We start from the raw sequence: 27,143 nt of genomic DNA, 5'->3' as shown, positions 1-27,143 counted from the left end.
AAAATGAGCTGTTTACTATGCCTCGATTGACGCGTTAACGTGTCGCGCATGGTTCTGTGTGTATCGGAAGGTTATGTAGGAGGGCGCATTAAGTATCAGGTTCCACCTCAAAAAGCACGAGAGAATTCGACATCCGTCATCTCAGATTGCTCTGAAATTGTTTGTTAGATACAGATAAGATTAGCATTCCTGCAACATTATTTTGTTGAAATACAGCATTATTTGATCTATGATAAATTAAGCTAATCTATTGCATCTGAAATCCTGCAATGCCCGCAAGGTCCCTCTGCTCAAGAAAGCATTTATACATGCGTGTGCAAACTTGCTGGCCAACTACAAGAAACGTCTGACCTCTGGCAGAACCCTTGTTGCCAGTCATGTTTTGTAGAGGGGTCAAATACTTATTTCCCTCATTAAAATGCAAATCAATTTATAACATTTTTGACATGCGTTTTTCTGTATTTTTTTGTTATTCTACCATTAAAATGATAGACGGATCATTTCTTTGTCATTGGCTAAACGTACAAAATCAGCAGGGGATCAAATACTCCCCCCCCCCCCTCACTGTAACATTGAGGGAGATTCTTAAAATGTATCACTTAATAGCAAGAACAGCACCATCTAGTGGTCAGAACCTGGTATGATCAGGATGTGGGATGGGACATTAACCTAAAAGCAATGACTAATTTCTCTGAACAGTGGGGAGAAAAAAACGTCATGGAGAATACATTACATGGGATGAAGAAACAATGCTCTGAACCGCAGCTCCATACTATTGTCTTACTCATTGTTAGAAAAAAGTTCAGTCCAAATCGGATGTGAGGTACTATATTTATTAAATAAATTAGTCCATTACATTTAAAATGGCCAATTTGGTTACAATCAATTACCTTGATGTTTCAGAGATCAAATTATATTTGAACAAAATAATGTTGCAGAAATGCTAATGTTTCTAACCATAGAAGACCATTTCAGAATAATCTGGGATGGTGGGTGTCATGGCTTGCTGAAATGACATGGAACAACTCTAGTGTCCGATAGCCCAGCATGATACTGTATGCATTAGGTCAGCTATTCAGTGCTGTGCGGCATCAGCCCACAATCTGCTACAGGAATCTAATGGCCACTAAGATGAGGAAAACAGAAAGGAGGAGTCTTAAGCGAGCGAGAAAGTTGGGAGGGAGTTGGCAGTGTGTCAGGACTGGAGCCACTGTGCCTCAGCAGCGGCAGAGCTGACGCACTAAAACCCAGACGGAGAGGGATAAGGGGAGGGCACACAGAGAGAGAGAGGGAGAGCGGGCGAGAAACCCCAGTGCCCATACGGATGGGGCAGTGTTTATTTTGACGAGGCAGACTGGATTTCACTACGGGTTAGCGGCTGCAGTTTAGAACAAGGCACTCCCCCTCTGGACTCTGCATGTGAGTGTGTATTCTCTCTCCCTCCCTCTCCCTCCCTCTCTCCCTCTCTCTCTGTCTCTCTCTCTCTGTGTGTGTGTGTGTGTGTGTGTATATATATATATATATGAGGGAGAAGTGCTTCATTGCAGCAGGACTCTGCCTTGTACACAGTAGCCAGAAAACCTACCATATATTTTTCTGTGTGGACTTCCCCACTTCTTCCTCTGTGTGGATGCGCTCGATGCGGCTCAAGGTGACTCAGGATTCCCGAGCCAGCCCCAGGGAGCATCCGAACTGGATCCCTAGACCTCCAGGGCCAAGTGGGCTGAAGCTTCCTCTCTACCTCCATCTGGAAGTGGAGTTGGACTGCGGAGAGGACCGTAGGATAGTCGGGAGGATGTGAGGCCTTGACAGCAGCTGTTATCCACCACCAGGCCTACTAGGTCAGTCCAGCCCTGTGGGGGGCAAGGGAATGGGCCCAGTTTCACTGCAGGTGGAGACTGAACAGGAGCAGAAGCCAGAGAGCGAAATGGATTGCTACCATAGTCTTCTGCAGGCTGGCTCTCAGCTGGAGAACACACTGCAGCGTGAGTACCTCTCCTGTACGGCCCTTACACCCCCCCCCCCCTTCTCACTGGTATACATATCGACATATAATGCAATGTTAAGTGTGGTATATGGAAACATAACGGTGTCACAATAGAAACTATTTAAAGCATAGTGGCAGTTTAAGGTGTATATTGTGTGTTATTGATTGGATGGTTTCTGATGCATCCAGCAGTGGGACCCTATGTAGCCATGCAGGGATTAATGTGCTATTTTTAAACCCTGGGGGGATAGTTTGCATCCATAGCGATCATACGTAGAGGAGATATCTTTAAGTACGCTCCACATCTTGGTGTGTTTGGAGAAATGCCAAACAAACCGTTCCATCAAGTACATGAGGAGGAAAGGGCTATTTTCTTTGGAGATGTAGTGACAGTTTGTTGGACTCAGTCTGGGAACTGCTCCTGGATGGTGGTGATTTGTAGCTGTAGTAAACCTGATTATCTACTCTGTAGAGGACTAGTAGGATTGTGTTGGTAAACCCTCTTTGGCACTGCTTTGTTGTGGAGCCCTGCTAGCTTGTTTACTGACCGGTTTCCCTGTACATCCCCTGGGAAGGGGGGTTGTCCTTGTCCACGTACTTCCGCTGGGAAGGGGGGTTGTCCCTGTCCCTGTACCTCCCCCGGGAAGCGGGGTTGTCCCTATCCCTGTACTTTCCCTGTGTAGTGGTGGCGGTGTCCCTGTGTAGTGGTGGTGTTGTCCCTGTCCCTGTGTGAAGGTGTTGTCCCTCGTGGGAGTGTTGGCTGTGTGTGAAGGTAATGGGGACATTGGGGGGGAAAGGCCATCCTCCGGAGGTTCTATTTTAACCAGGTGGAGTTTGCTGGAGGCACTGCAGTACGTTTATATCTGACGAAGGAAAAACCTTCAGACAGACAGTCTCACTCTCACACACAGACACACACACAACTGATCAGTTACCTGTAAGTTTAAATCTTCACTTCCCTCCACCTGGTTGTATTTGAACCTGTCTGTCATTTCCACCCACATTAGCTTTGCTGCATATTGATGCCAGGGAAAAAAAGAGCAGCTTGAAACCTAGATGATAAATCAGACACATCACGTTCACATGAGCCCAGATGGTCGTGTGAGTCATTTCCGACAACACTTTCCCTCAATAGCCCTCCACTATAATCCCCTTAACGCTGAAAGCCCTGGGTGGTTAAAGAAATATCTGCTGACTTCAAAACAGTCATGGCCCTTATAAAAAATGTGTGTGTGTGTGTGGCTTGTGTGAACCTGAATGACTGCATGTGTGTGTGTGTGTGTGGCTTGTGTAAACCTGAATGACTGCATGTGTGTGTGTGTGTGCGGCTTGTGTAAACCTGAATGACTGCATGTGTGTGTGTGTGCGGCTTGTGTAAACCTGAATGACTGCATGTGTGTGCCTATGTCTCAAGGGCTGTGGACAGCGTATGCAGTATATTACTCTCTCTCTCCACACAATGTAGCCTCTGAGACATCAGTGACTGTTGGCTGAAGGAAGAAGTCTCTGCCCTCATCAGCCCGCCCAGTGTGCCCACATACTGGCCTCATGGCACGGGCAGTGCCAGTCATGTGTGATGGCACTGAAATTGAGTGGCTGTGTGGCACCCTTCTTGTCAGGGTCTTACCTAGGCAAAATGTGTCCCATTCACGTCTAAATGACTCAATCTCTTTGCAGAGAACAACTATTTAAATTATGTTGATGATCATCTATTTGGGGAGGGGTTCTTGAGTAAATGAGCACGGGAATAGAGGGAGGAAAATAACCAGAATCTTGTTGGACTACTACAAGAAAGTTGTGCCAGCTACTGCAGGTTGGCTAATTCTCAGCAAATGACACAGACAGGACTGTCACAGATCAACCACTACAGTATGTCATCAGGAGGGACAGGATGCCTGGCCACAGCCTGGCCAGCCCTGCTTTACCCTGAGCCTTTAATCTGTCCAGCTGTCTGGGAGTCTGTCTCAGGACCCACTTATGCTTAATGGGGAGTATCATTTTCTGGGCCAGTGCAGAACAAACACAGGTTATTTGCGTTTTGAAGCAGCAAACACTACTCAGTGAAGTCACCTGGCTAGGCTTTGGTGCTTTGATGAATCAAGTCAGCGGGAATATTTATTTACTAGCTGTGTGGCTGCAAAATAGAAGGCGTGATTTGGAGGCTGGGTGTGTTGTGCAGACATCTTGTTTAGCATGCCAGGCAGAGACCGAGTGGTTTACACCATGTGATGAGTGGTGCAGAGTGCTGATTGGAGAGGGGCCGTGGCGGAGTCTCATCCTGGGATCACAGACTAGCACGCATATTAAAAACACTGCAGCCAGCCTGCCTGCAGCACAAGCTTTCTCCCGCGGCTCTTCTGTGTAGTATAATGCCTACAGTAAGGAGCAGGCAAGGCGGCTGCAGTGTGTGTGCTGTTAAGTCTCTCAGAATTGTTTTGGTTGCCTATTATCATACAGTGCATTCAGAAAGTATTCCGACCCCAAGACATTTTCCACATTTTGTTACGTTACAGCCTTATTCTAAAATTGATTGAAATGTTTTTTCCCTCATCAATCTGCAAACAATACCCCATAATGACAAAGCAAAACCAGTTAAAAAGAAAAAACGGAAATATCACATTTGCATAAGTATTCAGACCCTTTACGATTTCAACCTCAAGTCTTCTTGGGAATGATGCTACTAACTTGGAACACCTGTATTTGGGGAGTTTCTCCCATTCTTCTCTGCAGATCCTCTCAAGCTCTGTCAGGTTGGATGGGGAGTGTTGCTCCACAGCTATTTTCAGGTCTCTCCAGAGATGTTCGATTGGGTTAAAGTCCGGGCTCTGGCTGGGCCACTCCAGCACATTCAGAGCATTGTCCTGAAGCCACTCCAGTGTTGTTGGCTGTGTGCTTAGGGTCGTTGTCCTGTTGGATAGTAAACCTTCACCCTAGTCTGAGGTCCTGAGTGCTCTGGAGCAGGTTTTTATCAAGGAACTCTCTGTACTTTGCTCCATTCATCTTTACCCCAATCCTGCCTAGTCTCCTAGTCCCTGCCACTGAAAAACATCCCCACAGCATGATGCTGCCACCACCATGCTTCCCCATAGGGATGGTACCAGGTTTCCTCCAGATGTGACACTTGGCATTCAGGCCATAGAGTTCAATATTGGTTTCATCAGACCAGAGAACCTTGTTTCTCATTGTCTGAGGGTCTTTAGGTGTCTTTTGGCAAACTCCAAGCGGGCTGTAATGTGCCTTTTACTGAGGTGTGGCTTCCGTCTGGCCACTCTACCATAAAGGCCTGATTGGTGGAGTGCTGCAGAGATGGTTGTCCTTCTGGAAGGTTCTCCCATCTCCACAGAGGAAGTCTAGAGCTCTGTCAGAGTGACCAACGGGTTCTTGGTAACCTCCCTGACTAAGAACCTTCTCCCCTGATTGCTCAGTTTGGCCAGGCGGCCAGCTCTAGAACGAGTCTTGGTGGTTCCAAACTTGTTCCATTTAAGAATGATGGAGGCCACTGTGTTCTTGGGGATCTTCAATGCTGTAGAAATGTTTTGGTACCCTTCCCCAGATCTGTGCCTCGACACAATCCTGTCTCTGAGCTCGACGGACAATTCCTTCGACCTCATGGCTTGGTTTTTACTCTGACATGCACTGTCAACTGTAGGAACCTGTATAGACAGGTGTGTGTATCTTTCCAAATCATGTTCAATCAAGTTGTAGAAACATCTCAAGGATGATGATGGAAACAGGATGCACCTGAGCGTAATTATGAGTCTCATATCAAAGGGTCTCTAAATAAGGTGTTTTTGTTTGTTATATTTAATACATTTTCAAACATTTCTAAAACCTGTTTTCGCTTTGTCGTTATGGGGTATTGTGTGTAGTGTGAGGATTATTATGATAATGTTTTAATCATTTTTAGAAAAAGGCTGTAACGTAACAAAAGGTAGAAAAAGTCATGGGGTCTGAATACTTTCCGAATTCACTGTATCTGGTTGCCGGATATTACTTGCCTGACGACTCATCCTGAATTTAATTCCGCTGCTCTATCGATTGCGACAAACATTGTCTAAATCTGCCATCCTGGAACTCATTTGTGTGACGTCAAAATGAGGGGCATTGTACAAAACAAATTAATCAGCGATTGGATCGTCTCTAACGAATCTAACCAATCAAAGTGGATAACGTTATCATGTAGGCTGGCTCTGGCCCAACCTATCGTTTTCAGGGACCAATCAGAACGTTCAGAATGTGTTTACGTTCCAAAAGACGTTGGGGAGGGGGGCAAATCCAGACCCAACGTGGAGAAGAGTGGGCGTTGGCGTTTTGCCGGAGAGATATGGAATGGTAGCCTGAAAAGGATATTTCATCTTTTCTCATTAGATTGCCTCTAAATTACAGTCACAAATGGCATCTTCTGTCATATGCTGTGCCTCATTAAGGGATGACAAAATCATTGGTTGTGAAGCTGCATAGTAGACATTGTTGGCGTCAGCTGTACAAGAGATGCAGTGTGTCCAGGAGTACATCCACTATCTACCCCCATGAACTATTTAGAAACTGCCTATGAGCACCACATGTTGCCTTTCCAAGTTCTCTGATACACTCAAGCCAGAGATCTGCAGAGCTCATTACCCCTCCACTCGCTGACTCCCCGCCAGACACTGTTACCCCCGACGACATCGATGTGGAAAAGGACACACTCTCCCTCTCTCGACATGGTCTCCCCCCTCTTTCTCTCTCTCTACCCTGCATATCTCTCTTTCTCACTCTCCCTACAGAACTCCTCTCTCTCCTTATACTGCATCTCTCTGTGTGTATGAAATCCTATTCATATTTACTAATACTGTGTATTATTCACAAGGAGACTGAGTGTATGTCAATCAAGTGATCGGTTGCATAAACTAGTCGACCACAGAGCATTATATATGACTATATACGACTATTACTTTAGAGTTATATAATGCCTGATAGTGGAGTTTAAACTCAGTCTTCAGTGTGGCATCAATCATCCCACTATATCATTGTATATTTATGTTACATGCAGTGTAGAGTCCTTTCAACATTGTGGAATGAGGAGTGAGTCAGTGCTGCCTGCCACCACAGCTTGGTGTATACCACAGGAGGCTGGTGAAGGGAGGACAGCTCATACCATGTGTTTGACGTATTCGATGCCATTTCACACCAGCCTATACCAAGAGCCCATCCTCCCCAATGTAGGTGCCACCAGCCTCCTGTAGTGTAAACAGTATATGACCTCCTGCTGCCTCACCTGGTGACGAGAGAAGGGCATGGAGAGGTATAGTGACTGCCTCCTACTGTTCTAGCCTGGATGACACAGTGGATAGAAGGGGTCCAGACCCACCTCAGAACGATTGACTGACTTGAACCAGACAGCTGAGAGTCTGATACCTTTCTTACTACTGTAATGTTGTTTTACATATGACCACTGGGTGGCAGTATTTCTCTCTGATATTTCATCATTCTTATGGGACAAGTTATGAATGATAACCACTGTGTGACAGGTTGAAAGAGGCCTCATTGGGACCTGTTATTCTAATCTCTCTCTCTCCCCCCCCCCACCCCCCTTCCCACAGAAGTATCAGTCTCTATGAGTATGAAGGAGGTGGACGGCTACATTGAGAAGCAGGTGGCCTACCTGTCAGGTGGGGGCTCTTTACTTAGTCTTGTCCCACTACTGAGGGTTCATAACCTCTGACCGGCGACTATTTGAATGAGGCGTCCGCAAAGAACGTAATATCCTTGTTTAACACATTGTTGAGTATGATTGTTCCTATGAAAATCATTTTTCTTCGCAGGGGGGCGTGGTGAGGACTCTAGCGTGATCGTGACCCTCCCAGAATACTCGGCTTTCAGCGACATTCCGGAGGAATCTTTAGCCAAAGTCTTAACATACCTCACCCTCATACCTCGGTGGGTGAACCACCATATTACACTCCCTCCTAATATTCATCTCTGTAGCCCTCCCTCTCTCTTCTCACAACTCTCTCTTTCTCTGCAGTGCAGTGTGTGCCTGCTTTAGTCCAGAGTTAGAATTCTTTGCACAGATGGCACTAGATGCTCCCTATCCCTCATCTATTTCGATGCCCTAGTGATGTCCTCTGTGCCAGCTCAGAGCAGGTATACCCTGGGGAGGAGGGATCATATCATTGGATGAGTGCAGGTCACAAGAGTCGATTAATGTCCCTGTAAACATATCTAATGTATTCACTCTGTGGTCCTTCCTTCTGTACCAAAAAATATAATTTGTTGTCAAATTAATTTAGCATATTATCAGAGTTTTTAGGTACTATACCTGTACATTTTATCAGTAAAAGTATACATTTGTTCGGTGAAAGGTACATGTGTTCAAATATTTTTGGTTCTTGTGTTTGCAGAGCAAGACAGCCAGGTGTAAAATTCATCATCATTTTAGACAGAAGACTGGATACATGGACCTCTATCAAAACAGCACTTGCCCGAATTGCGGTGAGCAAGTTAAAGTCATGGCATTTTTTCCGCGTGCATACATGCACTCTCGTGCATGTGGAAATTAAATCAAACGTTATTGGTCGCATACACAGTTTAGCAGATCATATTGTAGGGGGCTGCGAAATTCCTATGTTACTAGCTCTTAATAATGCAGTAACACGTCAAACAAGTACACTAAAAAATAATAATTTTTAAAGAAATCAAGAATGGTCGGAAACCAAACCAAATCTACTGTGGAAGTATGGTAACGATACTAGTTTAGGCCTGGCCCTATCCTACTAAAGAACGGATGATTTGCTGCTGTGGGGAGAAAAAAAAACTTCCGAATATCAATACAATCAGACGACGTCAGATTGGGGAGTTGTCCATGGTGCTGAATTATCCCCACTCAGTTACTGCTGTTTCGGGATGGTCTCTTGTGCGGTTTTCATTAAAATAATGCAGTTGTTTTGTCACCGTTTATTATTACGCATACATCATTTTCTTAATAAATTGTTCTGTATTCACTGTATGAAAATAAAGTCCCGTCGTGAGGGAATCAAAATGCAGAGCCAGCACTCCGCTACTTGGATATTTACCTGATGACGCTATATTTCGGCGGAAAATGAGGGAGAGCGGGAAGTCGAGAAGGTTAGAGGAAGTGAGAGCTTGCAGACAGCGCTGCCACCCTCCTCGTGGCAGCAACGTTGATGCAGCGGAGTAGAGGGGCCAAGTAACTTGGCACCAATTTGTTAGCGACGGAACGGGCGAGGTTTTAGCGTTATCGCATAAATGGCTGTTAACACGATGGCTGAGAGTTGCCAGCGCCGAGGATTGCACAGGACACGGAAGAGCCCGGTAACGCGCTTATTACATAGTTTGATTACGTGCTAAAATAGTTGTGCTTGAGTTTGGGTGGGCAGAGTGAATGCGGCATCGGTCACTGACATCAGCATGCTAAGCGTAGCACTGCGGTGCAGAGCCTGATTTGAGTTTAGTCATACAGTTGATGCAGTGAGAAAGATAACTTGCTTATATAAATGCAAACCGAGCAGTGATATTTTTTTTAGCATGTTGAGCTTGAAGGGCAGAGTATATTTTTGCGGTAGCCTGAAGCTAGATTTAGATAGGACAAATGAATGTCAAAGAGCTCTATAAAGAAATGCATCGGTCTTTTGGGGGAATAATCAATTTCCCACTGTTTAATGTCGATGTTCTGTGCTGCACATGTTCACGCTTTAACAGCTGGCAACTTCAATTTAGCAGACCTTCACCACTGCAGTCGTGTGAGAAATGGTTGTGAGCATTATTTTTCAAATTTAGCTCATCAGATTGTCATCCTTAGCCTACAGCTTTACTTGTGACTGCAACTTTAATACACCTGTGATAGGCACTAGCTTGCAGGATATGTCTGGCTTTCCTTATCTGATTGACAGTGGGCGAGCCTGCTTTGTCTGACTGCGGGTGATTGTTTGTTAGTGCAGTCAATATGTCCTGTCAGTGACATATGCTGGCAAATGCCTATCCCTCTATGCATCCAGAAGTGTGAACAGACTCTGGCGTAGTGTTGGGTAAAGACATGGTCCAGGAATTGTCAAAGGTCAGAGCTCACTGTCCAACCCCGGGGGTGCGATTGTCTCCCTCTCCGTCTCCAGGCCTCCTTCCCTGGGAACCTCCACCTGGTGCTGGTGCTGAGACCCACCAGCTTCTTCCAGCGCACCGTCACAGACCTGGGCTTCCGTTTCAGCCAGGAGGACTTCATGCTCAAGATGCCAGTAAGGCAGATCAGAGGCCAATTCCAACACTTCACCACACGGCATCGGCTTCTCATGTTTGAAGAAGCGTGCGTAACACTACACACAGTCGATCATGTGCAGCTTATTGTAGCTCTCCTTTATTAGGTGGTGATGCTGAGCTCTGTGACAGACCTACTGAGATACGTTGATGAGAACCAACTGACCTCCGAGTTTGGTGGAACCCTGGACTACTGCCACAGTGACTGGATCGTTCTAAGAACAGTACATACTTTACACTTACATAGCATCCGCCATGCAGCCACTCAGAACCCCCAACACTTCTGTTACAACATATCTGATGCAGAGAGACACATTCACACTTGGCCTGTATGTTTGCACAGTTCTGAGTGATGACATCAGAGTATACATTTAGAAACACTGTGTGTGTGTGTGTGTGTGTGTGTGTGTGTGTGTGTGTGTGTGTGTGTGTGTGTGCTCTCTGGCTCCCCTCCAGGCCATAGAGAGCTTTGCGGTGACAGTTAAGGACATAGCTCAGATGCTGCAGGCGTTTGGCACAGAGCTGGCTGAGACCAAACTGCCAGCTGAGGGCACCGCCATCATGCGCCTTCTCTCAACCCACACTGACAAGTACAGGAAACTCAAGGTATACTGCAACCCTTTTTACACCATAGAGGTAGAGGACTCATCTTTGTATCTGTGCCGTTATACCGTCTGTGGGCAGTGCCATTAAAGTAATAGATTTTCCCTTTCTTCATTGGCTGATTTGCTCATAGAAATCCCCACCCAGTTGACTACCTTAAAATTGAGGAAGCCCTCAATGGCAATGTCCATGCTAAAATGGGTTATATCTATGATGAGTCCTCTATCACTATATTTTACACTAGACTCTATCATAATATGTTACAATTCTATATCAGTGGCAGACTAACTGACAGCCAGTCTAAATGTTCACCCTGATATTTTATAACCATTTTGTCTGTCTTGATCATTGTCTGTCTTGTACAGGAAGCGATACGGTCAGTATCAAAGGAGGGTCGTCACCTGCTGGCTAGCCTGGAGGCCTCGGGGAGAGAGGAGGATTCACTTTGGGATGTCAGGCTGGACTGGGAGACTGTGCAGAGGTGTGTGTTTATATAACCTCAGAGATAATCATGCTACGGTCTGCCTAAAGAGTGGCCATGGGGCTCCTGAGTGGCGGAGCGGTCTGAGGCACTGCATCTCAGTGCTAGAGGTGTCATTACGGACCCTGGTTCAAACCCGGGCTGTATCACAACTGGCTATGATTGGGAGTCCCATAGGGCGGCGCACAATTGGCACAGCATCGTCCGGGATAGGGGAGGCGTGCCTAGTTAAATAAAGGTATTTTTTGATTATAACCTCTGTCTCTGATCTTCAGGCTACTAGCTCAGCTGAGGGGCATGGAGTCAGCCTTTGACGGCTTCTTTGAGAAGCATCATCTAAAACTGCAACAGTACTTACAGCTGCTCAGATACGAACATCGCTTCCAGGAGGTGAGACTGATCAATTGCATAATTGATGATGGTTGATTCATTGTCGAGAGGCAACTCTTAGAACAGGGAGGACACGTACACCACGTGTTCAACAGTTCAATTCAATTTGAGATCGGATGGGACGTTTTGAAGTTGGGAGGGGTATATGTCTCTAACTAATGTCTTTCTCTCTCTCGTTGTCAGATGGAGTTGTCTCTGGAGCATCTGGCGTCCCAGGAGAGAGAGATGTCGTCGTCAGGGGAGAAGCTGACTCAGACAGAGCAGACACTCAGAGACCTGGACATCCTGGAGGCTCACGCACAGGTCAGTGTTTACTAGGGGACACTTCCCTGATCAGATCAATGGACCAGGGTTACACATACTGTATACTATGGTTGGCAGAGATTGTCTTCTCAGGGACTCTGGCTTTTGGTAATGGCATTGTGTCACAGGCCAGCTCATAGCCTGTGGCAAAAATGAGGGGACGCGAACAACAGGTATAGGCCAATCAAAAAGGTTCTTTATTGTAAACCAAAACTATTAACTTTAAACAAAGAAAAAGGAATGAGGTGTGAAAGTATCATAATGTAAGGTGTATGTAAAGTGTAGGGATGCATGAATCTGTGTGTGTGAATGACTGAGTGAAAACTATGCAAAACGGAGGAGGATACTTTGAGCCCAGGTGACTCCAATCACTAACGACCCTCTACCTGCAAGAGGAGCCACCCCTGCACTGCAGAGGAGGGGCCGTGACAATTGGTTGTGTAGCTCGGATTGAAGTGTATTTGCCGTTGTGATGCTGTGTGTATGTAGGCCTCCTGTATGCCATGTCTTGTTGTATGTAACTGACTGTGGTGTCCTGGTTGTGTTGCTAGGAGGAGATGGTCAGTGCCCAGATCATCATCCTCCATGGGCACCAGCTGGCAGCCAGTCACCACTATGCCATGGCCCTGATCTTGCAGCGCAGCAACGAGCTGCGTCACCGCTGTGACACGCTCAATAATGCTCTGAGGGTGAAACGCACACACCTCTCCCAGGCCCACCGGCTGCTGCTACGCCTCGGCCAGGTAGAGGACACACACACACACACACACACACACACACACACACACACACACACACACACACACACACACACACACACACACACACACACACACACACACACTGTTTACACTATTGCACACAGATGAGTACAAATCTAACATCATACACAAACAACCACGCTGATACTGTCAAGTGCAAATATGACTGGTCGGTGTGACATCGTTGTCTTATCCCCTCCATAGGCCCAGAGTTGGTGTGACGATGGGGCCTACCTGTTGGCTCAGCAGCTGGTGGATAAGTTCCAGTCTAAGGACGGGGCCCAGGCTGCATTGAAGGACATGGATAGATTCCTGGAGCGGGCTCCGTCTCTCCTCAGCTCAGGACCTGACCTCCTGGCTGTGGAGTTTGAGTCTGTCCTCACCCCAGAGATACAGGTCCAACACCAAGCCAGTGTCTCTCATTGACAAACAGCCTTATGGTTTAAAGAGTAACCCCCTCTGTAATGTTTCCCCTGACCCATCTGTGTATAATCCATTCTCAATGTTTTCTATCAACCCGTAATATATCTAATATTACAGGACTTATACAAGCATTCATTTCTGGTCATGGCACCTTCAGGCAACCTTCAAGACTGCATAAAGGCTATAAACGGCTGTTTAACTAACACTCAATACAGGTTTTGCGTCGATATGAATGTCCTAAGCTCCTCTTCCATCCTCCCCAGGTCCAGATAGGGGAAACATTTGAGAAGCACACGGTGGTGCAGGAGATGATCCACAACAGGCAGGTCTGTCTGAGGAAGCTGGCTGATAAACACGTCCCTCCCATCCAACTAGTGGCCCCCAGGGCGGAGAGCCCGCCCCGCTCCAAGTCCCCACTCTTTTCCCCCAAACATGGTAAGAGGAGGCAGTAGAATATACACACACCACACACACACACACTCAATCACACACATTCAATCACACTTGATACAGTACATTAGCATTTGTCACAGTAGATTAAAGAACATCAGACTACAGTTGACTGTTTGGGGTTATAGAGGCTTACAGCACACTTTAATTATCCAGCTCCGCTAGGCCTCCACCCAGGGCTCTGCTGTTTCCCAGGCCCTGTGTATGCAGCCCTCCCCTGGCCTCTGGCCTGACAGCCGTCCCTCTCCCCTGGGTACTGGGTGTCGTCCGTGTCCTCAGCCTAGGGCTTCACACACCATCCTCCAGGCCACAAAGCAGTAATCAAAACAGCAGACCACAGGCTCCAGTAATGAGGAAGCCCAGGGTCTTTTGTGCTCGACCTCAGTTAGCGGTCCACCTTTACCAATAAGCTAGCTGTTAGAGCCCAGCACTATAATCAGTCCTTGGGGGATACTCGGTTAGACGTGATGCGAGCTGTGTAATGTATGGTAATAATGTATATGAACCACGTATGGCAAAGACCCTTTCATCTCCCACTCGCCTCCAGGCAGGGCTGAACAAAGCGAGCCATACCGCACCCAATTAGTAATGAGGTGCGACGTGTGGGTGTGTTTCTCACACACAGAAGGAAATCCCTTTTATAAGAGGGGAGATGAAGATAAATGTGTTGGCTCTGATTTAGTGTGATAATGTGAACGCGCACACACATGCTGGTCTTAGGGTATGTGAGGAGCACGTGATCAAACGGATACAGTCAGTCAGCCATTTACACCCGACAGTACTGTGGGTGATGTGTTCGTAGAGGATATAGTAGTATTGGAGTTCCACTGCAAGCTGCTTATTACCAATGATTAACTAGCCGTCCATCAGAAGAGAAGTATCAAGTGTAAACCCTGGACCAACAGTCATCCCCGGGGTCAAAGACCGGACAACCTGGTCCCACAGGACCTTTCAAACCTACTATCATTGTCAAATCGCTGCAAGCATCTACTCATTGTAATGATGGCTCTATCGAGTGATGTTAGTGTTAACTACTGTGCCGTTCACCACGTCATGGCTTCATCAAAGCATACGTGGAGACATATGCTATACTTAGCATTGTTAACATGTTGTCCAGACAGGTCTGGTGTTTCATCAAAAGCATAGAAACCTACAGTGTTATCGAGTTCAGCTGAGAGGTCGTGTTGTTGCAGGTGTCGACGGTTTGAAGTTCTCCTTCGATCTGTCACTCCCTGGGAAGAGGACGTCCCGGAAAAGCCCCGCCTCCAGAAAGGTGAGATGGTCAAAGAAGGACGTGAAAGATTCAAGTCTAGTATAGAACAGTTCACACACGTCACTGTGGCTGTGATGATGACATGTATGATGGGAATGTTATGGCAACTGAAAATGCATTAGGTGGATTCCCTCCATGTAGGGGCGGCAGGTAGCCTAGTGGTTAAAGCGTTGGGCCACTAACAGAAAGGTTGCTAGATCAAATCCCTGAGCTGGCAAGGTAAAAATCTGTCATTCTGCCCCTGAACAAGGCAGTTAACCCACCATTCCTAACTGACTTGCCTAGTTAAATAAAGGTTCATTAAAATGGTTGTCTGTATGTCCTGGCCGTCTCAGATCGAGGTGATGCATGACTACCAGGAGAATAGGAGCTCCCTGCTCTCCAGCCTGGAAGGAGAGGACAGCCCAGACCTTCTCAAACGGTCTGTCTTCTCATCCTCTACATATTCCTGCTGTGGTCTTCCTGATTCCTTATGTTCAGACAGAATACTAACGAGGCCCTCTGGCCCTGTGTCTCCACAGTCACGTGATGAGGGAGCTGATTGAGACAGAGAGGGTCTATGTGGAGGAGCTGCTGTCAGTGCTGCTGGTGAGAGCACAGCAGCGTTTTCCCCAGCTATTACTGGATTACTACAGTGTGTTTTGTATTCTGATTATGTGCGTATTGTGTAGGGTTACAGGGGAGAGATGGAGAACCCGGCCCTTGCGGGGCTCTTGCCCCCCATCCTGCGCAGTAAGAGGAACGTCCTGTTTGGCAACATGCCTGAGATCTACAACTTCCACAGCAGGCAAGGAAACATCAGTTGGGAAGGGCAAACATGCATGCTCACACACGCATATACATACATACATACATACATACATACATACATACATACATACATACATACATACATACATACATACATACATACATACACACACACAGTGCATTTGGAAAGTATTCAGACCCCTTGACTTAACATTTTGTTTACGTTACGGCCTTATTCTAAAATGGATTCAATTGTTTTTCTTCCTCATAAAGTTACAAAATACTCCATAATGACAATGCAAAAACAGGTTTTTAGATTTTTTTTCTTCTAATTTATTAAAAATAAAAAACTGGGCCTCCCGAGTGGTGCAGCGGTCTAAGGCACTGCATCACAAAACTAGACACATCACTACAGACCCAGGTTTGATCCCAGGCTGTGTCGCAGCTGGCCGTGACCGGGAGACCCATGAGGCGACACACAGTTGGCCCAACGTCATCCGGGTTAGAGGAGGGTTTGGCCGGCCGGGATGTCCTTGTCACATTGCGCTCTAGTGACTCCTTGTGGCGGGCCGAGTGCCTGCACGCTGACTTTGGTCGCCAGCTGTATGGTGTTTCCTCCGACACATTGGTGAGGCTGGCTTCGGTGTTAATCGAGCAGTGTGTCAAAAAGCAGTGCTGTTTCGTAGGACGCGTGGCTCTCGAGCTTCGCCTCTCCCGAGTCTGCACGGGAGTTGCAGCAATGGGACAAGACTGTAACTACCAATTGGATATCACAAAATTGGGACGAAATAGGGGTAAAATACAATGCTTCACTGTTAGGATGGTGACAGATTTCCTCCAGACATGATGCCTGGCATTCAGTCCAAAGAGTTCAATCTTGGTTTCTTCAGACCAGAGAATCTTGTTTCTCATGGTCTGAGAGTCTTTTAGGTGCCTTTTGGCAAACTCCAAGTGGGCTGTCGTGTGCCTTTTACTGAGGAGTGGCTTTCGTATGGCCACTCTACCATAAAGGCCTGATTGTCCTTCTAGAAGGTTCTCCCATCTCCACAGAGGAACACTGGAGCTCTGTCAGAATGACCATTGGGTTTTTGGTCACCTCCCTGACCAAGGCAATCCCCCCCCCCCCGATTGCTCAGTTTGCCTGGGGGGCCAGCTCTAGGAAGAGTCTTGGTGGTTTCACACTTCTTCCATTTAAGAGTTATGGAGGCCACTGTGTTCTTGGGGACCTTCAATTATGCAGGTGGACTCCAATCAAATTGTAGAAACATCAAGAATGGAAACAGGATGCACCTGAGCTCAATTTCAACTCAATTTCAAGTCTCATAGTAAAGGGTGTGAATACTTATGTAAATAAGGTAATTCTGTTTTTTATTTTTAATACATCAGCTGACATTCATAAAAACCTGTTTTCACTTTGTCATTATGGGGTGTTGTATGTAGATTGAGGATTAAAAAATCATATATTTTTTTAGAATAGACCTGTAACGTAACAAAATGTGGAAAAAGTCAAGGGGCCTGATTCCTTTCCCGAAGGCACTGTGTGTATCTATATCTATATATCTCCTGTAGTTAAGAGGAAAGATCAGCACTGTCATTGACTTGTGAGAAGTCGGTCATGTTTTCTATAGGCATTTGGAGTCTCAAAGAACTGTAAGATTAAAGCAGTAATTGCATCATCATAACCTCTTTGAACTACTGCTCCATCTTAAAAACAACCATCTCTCCAGTACAGTAGCTACTAGCCAGGTTCCTCTAGCCAGCTGTGTGTGTTAGTTTATGTACAACTGTTTGAGTTGCTCTGTATGCCTCCTATATATCCTGCCTGCTGGGATTGCTCCCCTGCTGGGCTGAAAGGCTAAACTGGATGACTGCATGAGGCCCTAAGCCAATTAGAGCCTCTCTAACTAGTGTTAAATGCCAGTTGCTCTAACAAGCGTTTGATTATGCCAATGAGAGAGGAAACTGGCAAACACTGGGGGCTCAGTGGCATGGATGTGTGGGTGGCTAGTCACCATCTATGGAGGAGTGCTGGATAGGGGCCTGTGTGGTGATGGTGTTTGCTGCTCTGTGTGGTTAGGGTGCGACCTACTGACCTCATCTGTCTTTGACCTCTGACTCATGACCTCTTGGGTTCTACAGGGTGTTCCTCCATGACCTGGAGGGCTGCCTAGAGACCCCAGAGGGAGTAGGGGCCTGTTTTCTGGAGCGGGTGAGGAACGTCTATATGCCCTAAAACTCATCTCTGGACCGCGAAGCCAGTTCCACTGCATTTTTTAATTGTTCCCCTCTAATCAGGTACTGATTTTAGACCTGGGAAACCAGGTGGGTGCAATTAATTATCAGGTAGAACAGAACCAGCAGGACCCGGACCAAGTAGGGTATGAGATAAATACCCCTGGTAGTTTGTCTGTGAAGAATGTCTTTACCTATATCAGCTGAGAATTCTCAACTCCACGATATTCAGAGTTATGTGGCGGTGAGTTTTGCCGGCGTGTACCTCCGACTCCGCCGAGTCGGTGTCAGGTGATACTTCAGCAAAAATGTCCATTTAAGGTGTAACTTTTACCTATGTTTGTGCTGTGTAAAGGCATTATTATCTTTGTGTGCTACAATCCGTAGTTTCTGACGAAAACGTTCTCCTATGTAATCCGATCCTAGGTAATTATTCCGAGCAATCCACTATTTTCCAAAGGAGCATGAAGTTGACGACTTCCAACATGCACTACCACGCTATACTTTTATAATGATCAGTTATATGACTTTACCTGTCCTGGTTGTTAGAGTTGCTAGGGGGAGTTGGAATCGATTTTTTTTTTAAATAGAAAATTGCATTCTATGCATCACCTGCCAAAACAAAAAGCTCTGTCGTGCTATGTGACAGGGCTGCTCCTTCTCCGTTAACAAACACCGCTTACCTTGGCAGAGGTTGCGTAAAATGCTGTTTTTTTAAAACTATGAATTGTAGCACCCAAGGAAGACACAGGACAAACATAGGTACAAGGTACGCATGAAAGGATTTGGGGAAAGTGAAGCTGATCCTAGATCTGTGACTAAGGAGAACTTCTACCTGGAACATGTCTGATGAGGTTAGGGAGTCCAGAGTTAATTCATTGTGTGGTGTTGTCGCCCTCCACGTGGAAATCGCTCTGACACCGAGTCGACGTAATCGGCATAGCACATGCGTTTCACAGTCTGGCATGGACGGTGTGTCATTGGAAATGTATGTGTGTATTTCCAGAAGGAGAATTTCAAGGTGTACGAGTGCTACTGTCAGAATAAGCCTCGCTCAGAGTCACTATGGAGGCAGTACTCGGACTGTGCCTTTTTCCAGGTCATGCTTATGTTTTCTATTCGTGCCAAATGTTTGTACTCAGCGATACTACTACTACACCACAATACCAGACATATTTGTTATTTTAATAGCACAAAATGATCCCTGTTAGGTTCCCTGTTGTTATAACCGTAACACATGATTCCCAATATCTCCCTGCCATATTCTACAGGAGTGTCAGAAGAAGCTGGAGCACAAACTGGGTCTGGACTCTTACCTGCTGAAACCAGTACAACGCCTCACCAAGTACCAGCTACTACTGAAGGTCAGACCGTAGTGAAACCGGCCAACATACACGCTTCCACGCAGCACACCGTGCCAATATTGCGGCCTTTATATTAGCCAAAACTTTATCATAATTCAACATCCCCAACATTCTGTCGGTGCTAGCAGCACTGTGACATAACCTGGCCTTACACGGAGACATTTATTTCAATGAGTTGAATGCAGGATGTGAAGGATTACACATTAAACTAGAGAGAAATCCTGTCTGGTTAATGGGGATTCCATTTTCTGTCCCGTGATTCTCTGTTGTTATCTGACAAAATAAGGAACATCTTACATGCAGCACAAGGACTATTATTTTAAGGTACAGCTGGAGAACTTCAGGATTTCTTTGTTACCAGATATTGATCTCTACCAGACATTAGTGTGTGTGTGTGTGTGTGTGTGTGTGTGCGCGCGCGCTGTAGGAGCTACTGAAGTACAGTGCAGGAGACTGTGAGGGGACCTCCGAACTACAGGCGGCGCTAGCAGCCATGCTCCACCTCCTCAAGTCAGTCAATGACTCTATGCATCAGATAGCCATCACAGGCTACCAGGTGACTTGTCCTTTGTGTCTGTGTGTGTCTGTGTGACACAGTGTGCTGTCCTGTATCTCTGACCCTGTGTTTTGACCCCCCCCCCCAGGGAGAGTTGTGTGACCTGGGCCGGGTGCTGATGCAGGGCTCCTTCAGTGTGTGGATCAGCCATAAGAAAGGCCCCACCCGTATGAAGGAGCTGGCCCGCTTCAAGCCCACGCAGAGACACCTGTTCCTGTATGAGAGAGCCCTGCTTTTCTGCAAGTGCAGGGAGGAGCATGAAAAGGGAGCAGACAAGACTGCCTCCTACAGCTTCAAGCACTGTCTGAAGGTGTGTGTGTAGGCGGCACACTCTGACACATGCTCCCTGTCGCAAGGATGTTTGTTTTGGTTTGCGTGTCAAGGCGTCAGTGGGTGTGTGTGTCAGGGTGTGTGCATGTTTACGGGGCGTGACGGGTGGCATCACCACCCGCTGCTCTCCTCTTGATGTACGCTAAAGCTTCTTACCTTCACACAGCGGAGGAGTGTGTGTCGGCGGGCCGGCCATGTAGCATGTAGCTGAAGTGTGCCCGACGTGACGTGTGGCATGTCCTTGTAGGCCCCAGGTGCAGACTGTGTGTGTACGTGTGTGTCCTGGCAGATGAGTGCGGTGGGGATTACAGAGAACGTCAAGGGAGATGTGAAGAAGTTTGAGATCTGGTACAGTGGCAGGGAGGAGGTGTACGCCGTTCAGGTAAGGCTCACCCCTGCTGTGAAGTGACTGTTGATGCTATTCATGCAGCATTATATTCTCCGAACAAAGACAATAACTACCACTGGCTTGTTCATTGTCTGTGTGTTGTTCTGTTATTTGTTGTGACAACTTCATGTAATGTATTGCTACGCTACAGTATGTGTTAAGCTACTGTAGGGCCATTTTGAAATCATGCGTGTAAGATGCAAAGAAAAGTGTGTTTCCTACTATACGTTGACTGCGTTCTAATCTGTCCTGATCTTCTCCATCTCCCAGGCTCCCACAGTGGAGGTTAAGACAGCTTGGCTCGGGGAGCTGCGGAGGATCCTCACCAACCAGCAGACACTCCTCAAAGGTTTGGACGTCTCTCACATCGCTCTCCAAAGCGCACTCTGCAAAGAGCTGGTTTAACTCACCTCATCTCAGATCAATAGACCTAGCCTGCACCTACCTAACTTGAACTTCCTCTTAAATTCGGGGAGACACGTTTCAGTTGAGTACGTTCAGTTGGACAACTGACTAGGTATCTCCCTTTCCCTCTCTTGTTTCTAACGATCCTTTTACCTCTTTCGTCTTCCGGTTCTGCTTTTCTCAGATGAGCGTTGTGTCGACATCCAGATGCCAGACCACATCCGACGTTCTCCGCCCATGTCTGAGAGGTCAGTCTTGTTGGGTGTTGTAGGACACCCTTCAGTTGTCACAGCAGCTCCCCACTTGGTGTGAGTGTGGCAGGCAGTTCAGTGAGCTGTTCAGATGGTTATGATATATGGTGTTGCGGGAGCATATCAACAAGCAGGTATAAAGCTGGGAAATGAGGAGGAGAAGGAGGTGTGTGTGTGAAGAGAAGAGGTGTGTGTGTGTGAAGGCCCCGCTTTCTCCTTAGCTGTCTGGTTGCTGTCCTCCCCTCCCTCCCCCTGCAGGGGTGTGCGGCCGTCCGGAGGGGCTCATACAGGCTGTCTTTCGGGGCTGGACTTTGTCTCGCTGTCCTCTGATGTCTTTGTGTGTCTGCGTTCCCGGAATCCCCGCCCTCGAAGCCCCCGGCAACGCCCCCGGCCACGCCCCCCTAACAGACCCCGCCCCCAGCGCCACTGACCCGTCCTGACGCTCAGTGGTAAACTCAGCCCAGCTCCGCATGCCCCGGCCCGGCTTGGCATGGCTCAGCTGACCTAAACCACCCACCAGGCTGCTGTGTTTGCATACTGACAGTCATCTGCCTCTCCTTTACTAGGAGTCTCCATTCGGCTCATACATTGACCAGACGCACCTTTCCTCATGTCTTTTGATGTCCCAGCAGACCTTCCATCTCAGACATGCTACCCAAAATGACTACACCCATCTTTGCATGGGATTTGCAATTTTGCATGGAATGCCCCAAAAACAAAGGTTTGGATGTTTTTAACTTACATTTTTTTTTTTGTTATCTTGATTTCCTCATGCTTTCAGCACGACAACTGCTTCTTAGATGGGGCTCGCTTTTTGAGAGGTTATTAAATTCAAATTATCTTAAGTTATTTGGCTTGTAAAATCTAGACAAACTGATACATTGATGAACCAGGACTAGATAATAATAATATATGCCATTTAGCAGACGCTTTTATCCAAAGCGACTTACAGTCATGTGTGCATACATTCTACGTATGGGTGGTCCCGGGGATCGAACCCACTACCCTGGCGTTACAAGCGCCATGCTCTACGAGACCATATCTTTCCGTGCGCCGGCATGTGTCTGCTGTGTACCAGGCCAGAGCCCACACTGTCTTTGTGTCAGCTTGGTTTGCACTTGGTCACATTGTTGCTTGGCGTGGGGCCTTTTGGCTGGCGTCTGAAAGATCATCATTGTGGTGCGAGATGAGTTTGAGGTAGAAATAGTCCTTAACCATAGATCTAAGGTCAGTTTTTCAGTTCCCCTTTAAATGGTTAAAGGTTAGAATGTGGGAACGTTAAGCTGATCTGTGGCTAAGGGCATGCTCTACTTGGAGCATGTCTGATGAGGTTAGGGAGCACAGAGTTAGTTCAGTTCGTTCATTGTGTCGCTCCCCACAGCAAACAGCAGAGGGCGTCGTTCAGCTCAGAGGACACAGTCAGGGAGGAGCAGTCCAGACCCACAGTCCCTCTCCCCAAATCACCAGCGCAACCGACACAGTGAGTACACCACTCCCTCAGACATGTACCCATAACATAATCATGTAGATACCTGGTAACTACTTGTAATAATGGTGATTGGGTCATGAGAGGTGATACATGAGACTCCCTTGACTTGATATTGGATTTATTTTGGCATATATTGTGATCCCTTTCACATGAAAGAGCACCGGGTGTATGGAGGAGCTCTGGGGGTAAAGGCACAGCTACTGATATAATCATTTGACTCTACCGTCTTGTTAATGAGTCCGGAAGTGCCGCACATCAGGATTTGAATGGGCATTTATCGCTACAGTTACCAAGTATTTACCTTGGTTATTTCTGGCACCATATAAGAGGAACAAGCCAAAAAATGTGACTCAAAACAAACGTGTGTTTTGTCATCTCCAGGCGGGCCCGGCACGCCTCACACAATGGACATCTGTCTGGGTCTGGAGGAGTGGGGTGGAGGTCAAGACCCCTCTCACCAGTCAGACGAGGAGGAGGACACTGCTCAGCTGGTGCGATGAGTTCTCCACGACACCAGTACAACCACTCTCACTTACTGCACACCGTGTGGCCTCGTTCCTCACCCACAGCCTTCTAGATATGCTTATCAGAATATCGTTAGGAACCTCTCGAGGCTCCTAAATGTTTAAAAGGCGTCCTCTAGTAGGATACACCGCTACACATCCTTCGGCCAGTCTAACAGACGTGTTTCTGTCCTCCCAGGCTCCAGGCAGATATAAGGCCTCGGCTGAATGTCCACGCGACGGCCCAGATGACCTCGCCATCGAGAGCGGTGACGTCATCCAGCTGCAGCACGAGGACAGCGAAGGTCACTGGTGAGTGTGTCGTCTCATATGCCTGGTGGTGAAGTTGGTTGCCAATGGCAGAACCCTATTTGACATGGCTTTTATATGGGCTCTGTGCCGATTTGGGAACCTAATATAGCCGGTGTAAACACTTACGGACAAAACTGACCGCGCAGGCAAATGGTTAAAAGGAGCAGGTGGCCATCCTATCGGCTGTCATTTTCATTTAATTTCTTAACAATTCTGCATGTTGAATCGCCAATGTTCATCAACACCCAGCAGGTGTCTACCGCACAAAGCCGCCGTGAATGGCCAACGTTCATTAGTGTGTCCCGTCCTTCACCTTAACCTCTTTTATACTCTCCCTCACTACATCTCCAGGCTGGTGAAGAACCTGAGTCGCAGGCAGAAGAGCCTCATCCTACTCCCCAACCTGCACGTGGTTCTGGGACACAGCAGACGAGGAGGTATGGTTGCAGTACAGGGGAAGAGGTTTCTAAAGCCATTTGTACTCTTGATCCTCCTCCACTGCCATGTAGCTCATTTGATGGGTTTGCTTGAATAATTTGTCTCCTCTCTCATCCAGATCCAGGGAATCTGAAGGCCAGAAAGCTCAGCTCCCCTTAGAGGACAAACGCTGCCTTCAAGTGCTTGTGGGAACTGGGAAACTTTACAGTATGAAGTCGTAACTCTGGAACAATTCTTCAACCAATGGCAAGCTAGATGATCTATCTAATGATCCAGTTAGCTACTGTGATTAAAGTTGACAATATTGTAAAACTAGCTACATTATACACATTGATACATTTGACAATGTCAAAAATGGATTCGCTTTAACATCTTTTGGTTGAAAAGGTGAAAGGTCAGTGATGAAAAGTCACAACTTGGAAACTCTGTTATCAAACCCTATCTCTGACTTTCCCACTTGGAATTCCGACTTGGGAGGGTCATTCAAGTGGTAATTTCCCAGTCGGGTATTTCCCACTTCAGAGGAGCATGTGAAGGCAGCAATAGAACAGCTTTTGTGGGACCTTTGCACAGATTCACAGTCTGACCAGACAGACTGTTATACGTTAGACACTGTGAGGTCATGACTGATGAAATATCTTAAAATCTGCTTTCTCAAAGTGCTCTGATTGGCCATGATGAGAGATGACTATCCAATTGAAGAAGGACACAGGAGCTTACATTATGGATTATTGATTAACATTTTTCTGGGCCAATAACATGAAGACCTGCTTTTTCCCACCCGTGATGGACAAAGTGGACAAACTTAATGAATGTTACCTTAACGTTGGACAGCACAGGGCTCCACCAGCACACATGCACAAGGTTTTAAGGAAGGACAAGGGACATGTGAAAAGTTTTGGCACTTAAAGTTAATTCCCTCACTTTCTCTTCGAACCAGCCAATGGCCTTTTCTGTTGGGTTGCTGTAGCTGGATTGGGACTGTTATAAATCCATGGACTCTACCTCTCGACTGAGGGATTCTTAACCATTATTGCTATTCATTGGGAATGCAGTTGGTGGGTGTTTTGTGTGTGTGTGTTTTTATGGATTATTACAATCCAGGTTTCGCCTGAAACATTTCTTTAAAATATACTTATTTAAAAAAAAAATGTTGATGTGTATACTTGAATGTTGACCTGTTTGGTTCCATGTTAATTTATTCTACATGCTCATGTTGTTTAGGAAACCATGCTGTCTTGTTCCTTAAGGCACCCTTCTCTTACGCTCTCCAAGAGTTGAAATGCCAGAACGTGCCCGTGCCATAATGCCTTTTTATTCCTGCTATTTTGGAATCGGTCTCCTCTTCAATAAATGTTTGCTCAAGCAATAACAAAACACAGTCTTGCTTCTACCTCACCTCAGACCTATACACAACTGGCACTTTATTGGGGTGGAAGGTCTACAGGAGAAAATGCATGCTGAATGAAAACCGGACGCTTTAATATATTTTCGAAGGCGCTATAGAAATCGAGCTATCGGTAAACGCAATACCTGCTTCATATTTTCCTGCTTCATTTCCCATTTTATTTCCTGAACTCATTGTTTGTCAGTGGGGATGAGATAGCTGTTGAGATCACGGTGATTGATATAAGTGTATTAATCAGGTCTTCAGATGTCTCTTTGGAGGTATGGGGAGGAGCTGCTACCAGCATGGATCCAGCAAACAGAGACTGCTGTAATTCTCCCCAGGATTTCATGCTCTCTGTCTCCCTCAGCCCTCTTTGAGAGAGTTCCTCTCCTCCTCCATCGCCTCACACTTAGTCTTAGGTTTCCCATTAAACAGGATCATACGGCAAACATGAAATATACCCACTGTGTCGAACGCTTAATTAAATATTGATTGCGGACTTATATGAATTTACCACGTGAAGTCGGAGGCCTGCCTTTGATGTGCTGCGTTTTGATGTGGAAATTAGCTTGGAAAGCAGCACGTTTCTTGTGTTGTTTATTTTAAGTTCTGTAGCTGTGTGAGGCAGCTATGCATCACCGTGAAATGATGTCTATATACACAGAGTCCTGTTCGACTACCATGCGTTGCGTCAAGGGGGTTCTTTCATCTTAATATGGCAAAATGTAACTTTTTCTTTTGAGCTACTTCGGTCTAAAATGCAACACAACGTTGCAACATAACGCCGCCAACGTTAGAGAATTTGTCAGTACGTCCAACTGGCCTCTCAACCACAGATCACTTGAATTGGGACTTGTGAGAGAGCAGTTTGTTCATAACATTGACATCAGCAGAGTGCCACATGGTGTCAGTGGAGTTATAGTATGGGCAGCATAACATACGGACCACAAACACAATTGCATTGTATCGATGGCAATTTGAATGCCCAGAAATACCGCAATGAGATCCTGAGGCCCATTTTTTTATGTATCTGTGACCAACGGATGCATATCTGTATTCCCAGTCATGTGAAATCCATTGATTAGGCCCTAATAAATATATTAAAATTGACAGATTTCCTTATGAACTGTGACTCAAAACCTTGAAATTGTTACGTGTTGAATGTATTTTTGTTCGGTATATGCTTGAAAATGCTGTGCGTCTTTGGCGAGCGCTGTAAGCTTGTTGCTGAATGTTTCTCAATAGAGAAATTGCATGGCAAACTGAATATTGACTGAACACGGCAGGTTTCAGGTTATTGTTTTAGTCATGTTATTGTTTGGCTGCATTTGAGTATATAGACCAAATAAAGTATTTATTAAAATAATACATTTGTTCTGCACCTTGTTTTAATCTGTGCTTCTCGAGAGTAAATTGCCATAAAGCAATTGCTAGTTGTTTGCAGACAGCCTTTTGCCTTCGTCCCTTCATCTGTCAGTAAATGATTCTTATAGTTTTATGAATAACCATGATGTACAGTAGGCACCTGTAGGACATGCAGGTATCTGCCTTGTAAAACGTGTTCTCACCAGCTGATTGGAGGAAGACGACGCAAGGAGACGCTTTCTCTTTGAATACAAAATGGACGTCTTATGAATTGAACCCTGAAAACGAGACCTGAAACAAGACGGGGTCCTAAGCACCCCGGGGGTCAAAGGTCAGGCGTTAGTCGTCCAGGTCATCATGCAGCATGTCCTTGGTCACCGCCGTAACGTGACGTATCCATCTATAGTAATGCTAGTCTGGTGTACACGGGTATACACCCCATACTTCCC

At 46.5% G+C, this 27,143-nt stretch overlaps 1 protein-coding gene across 7 annotated transcripts; it reads left to right on the top strand.

Annotated features, from left to right (window-relative positions):
- Nucleotides 1-1,262: 1,262 nt before the first annotated feature.
- Nucleotides 1,263-26,689, top strand: LOC118377133 (proto-oncogene DBL-like). Of its 7 annotated transcripts, XM_035763982.2 has the most exons (32): nucleotides 1,264-1,419; nucleotides 1,652-1,985; nucleotides 7,570-7,638; nucleotides 7,792-7,906; nucleotides 8,371-8,461; nucleotides 10,099-10,218; nucleotides 10,345-10,461; nucleotides 10,694-10,843; nucleotides 11,206-11,321; nucleotides 11,597-11,711; nucleotides 11,895-12,014; nucleotides 12,566-12,757; nucleotides 12,980-13,171; nucleotides 13,462-13,633; nucleotides 14,842-14,921; nucleotides 15,257-15,342; nucleotides 15,443-15,509; nucleotides 15,593-15,708; nucleotides 17,811-17,880; nucleotides 18,910-19,002; nucleotides 19,175-19,267; nucleotides 19,695-19,823; nucleotides 19,912-20,133; nucleotides 20,443-20,535; nucleotides 20,812-20,890; nucleotides 21,131-21,194; nucleotides 21,830-21,918; nucleotides 22,579-22,677; nucleotides 23,068-23,177; nucleotides 23,389-23,501; nucleotides 23,853-23,938; nucleotides 24,058-26,689. In XM_035763982.2, exons 2-32 carry the CDS (start codon nucleotides 1,871-1,873, stop codon nucleotides 24,096-24,098), a joined length of 3,414 nt encoding a protein of 1,137 aa, XP_035619875.2. In that variant the 5' UTR covers nucleotides 1,264-1,419; nucleotides 1,652-1,870; the 3' UTR covers nucleotides 24,099-26,689. The 7 variants fall into 7 exon arrangements, 4 of the variants coding, with proteins under 4 accessions (XP_035619867.2, XP_035619890.2, XP_035619875.2 ...); XM_035763974.2 differs by having other exon boundaries at nucleotides 1,263-1,985; XR_004824176.2 differs by lacking the exons at nucleotides 21,830-21,918; nucleotides 24,058-26,689 and having other exon boundaries at nucleotides 1,263-1,985.
- Nucleotides 26,690-27,143: the final 454 nt, after the last annotated feature.

This window comes from Oncorhynchus keta, chromosome 4, assembly GCF_023373465.1.
Source record: "Oncorhynchus keta strain PuntledgeMale-10-30-2019 chromosome 4, Oket_V2, whole genome shotgun sequence".
In the NCBI taxonomy this organism is placed as follows: Eukaryota; Metazoa; Chordata; class Actinopteri; order Salmoniformes; family Salmonidae; genus Oncorhynchus; species Oncorhynchus keta.
The sequence above is the reverse complement of the archived record's forward strand: the minus strand, read 5'-3'. Positions and strand labels throughout refer to the sequence as shown.

Excerpts from the sequence above, each read along its gene's own strand:
- LOC118377133 (XM_035763974.2), top strand. The coding sequence starts at position 1,871 with ATGGGCCCAGTTTCACTGCAGGTGGAGACTGAACAGGAGCAGAAGCCA. Across the intron at positions 12,758-12,979 it reads TGCTGCTACGCCTCGGCCAG|GCCCAGAGTTGGTGTGACGA; the intron begins GTAGAGGACACA and ends TCCCCTCCATAG. Across the intron at positions 21,919-22,578 it reads GGAATGCCCCAAAAACAAAG|CAAACAGCAGAGGGCGTCGT; the intron begins GTTTGGATGTTT and ends CGCTCCCCACAG.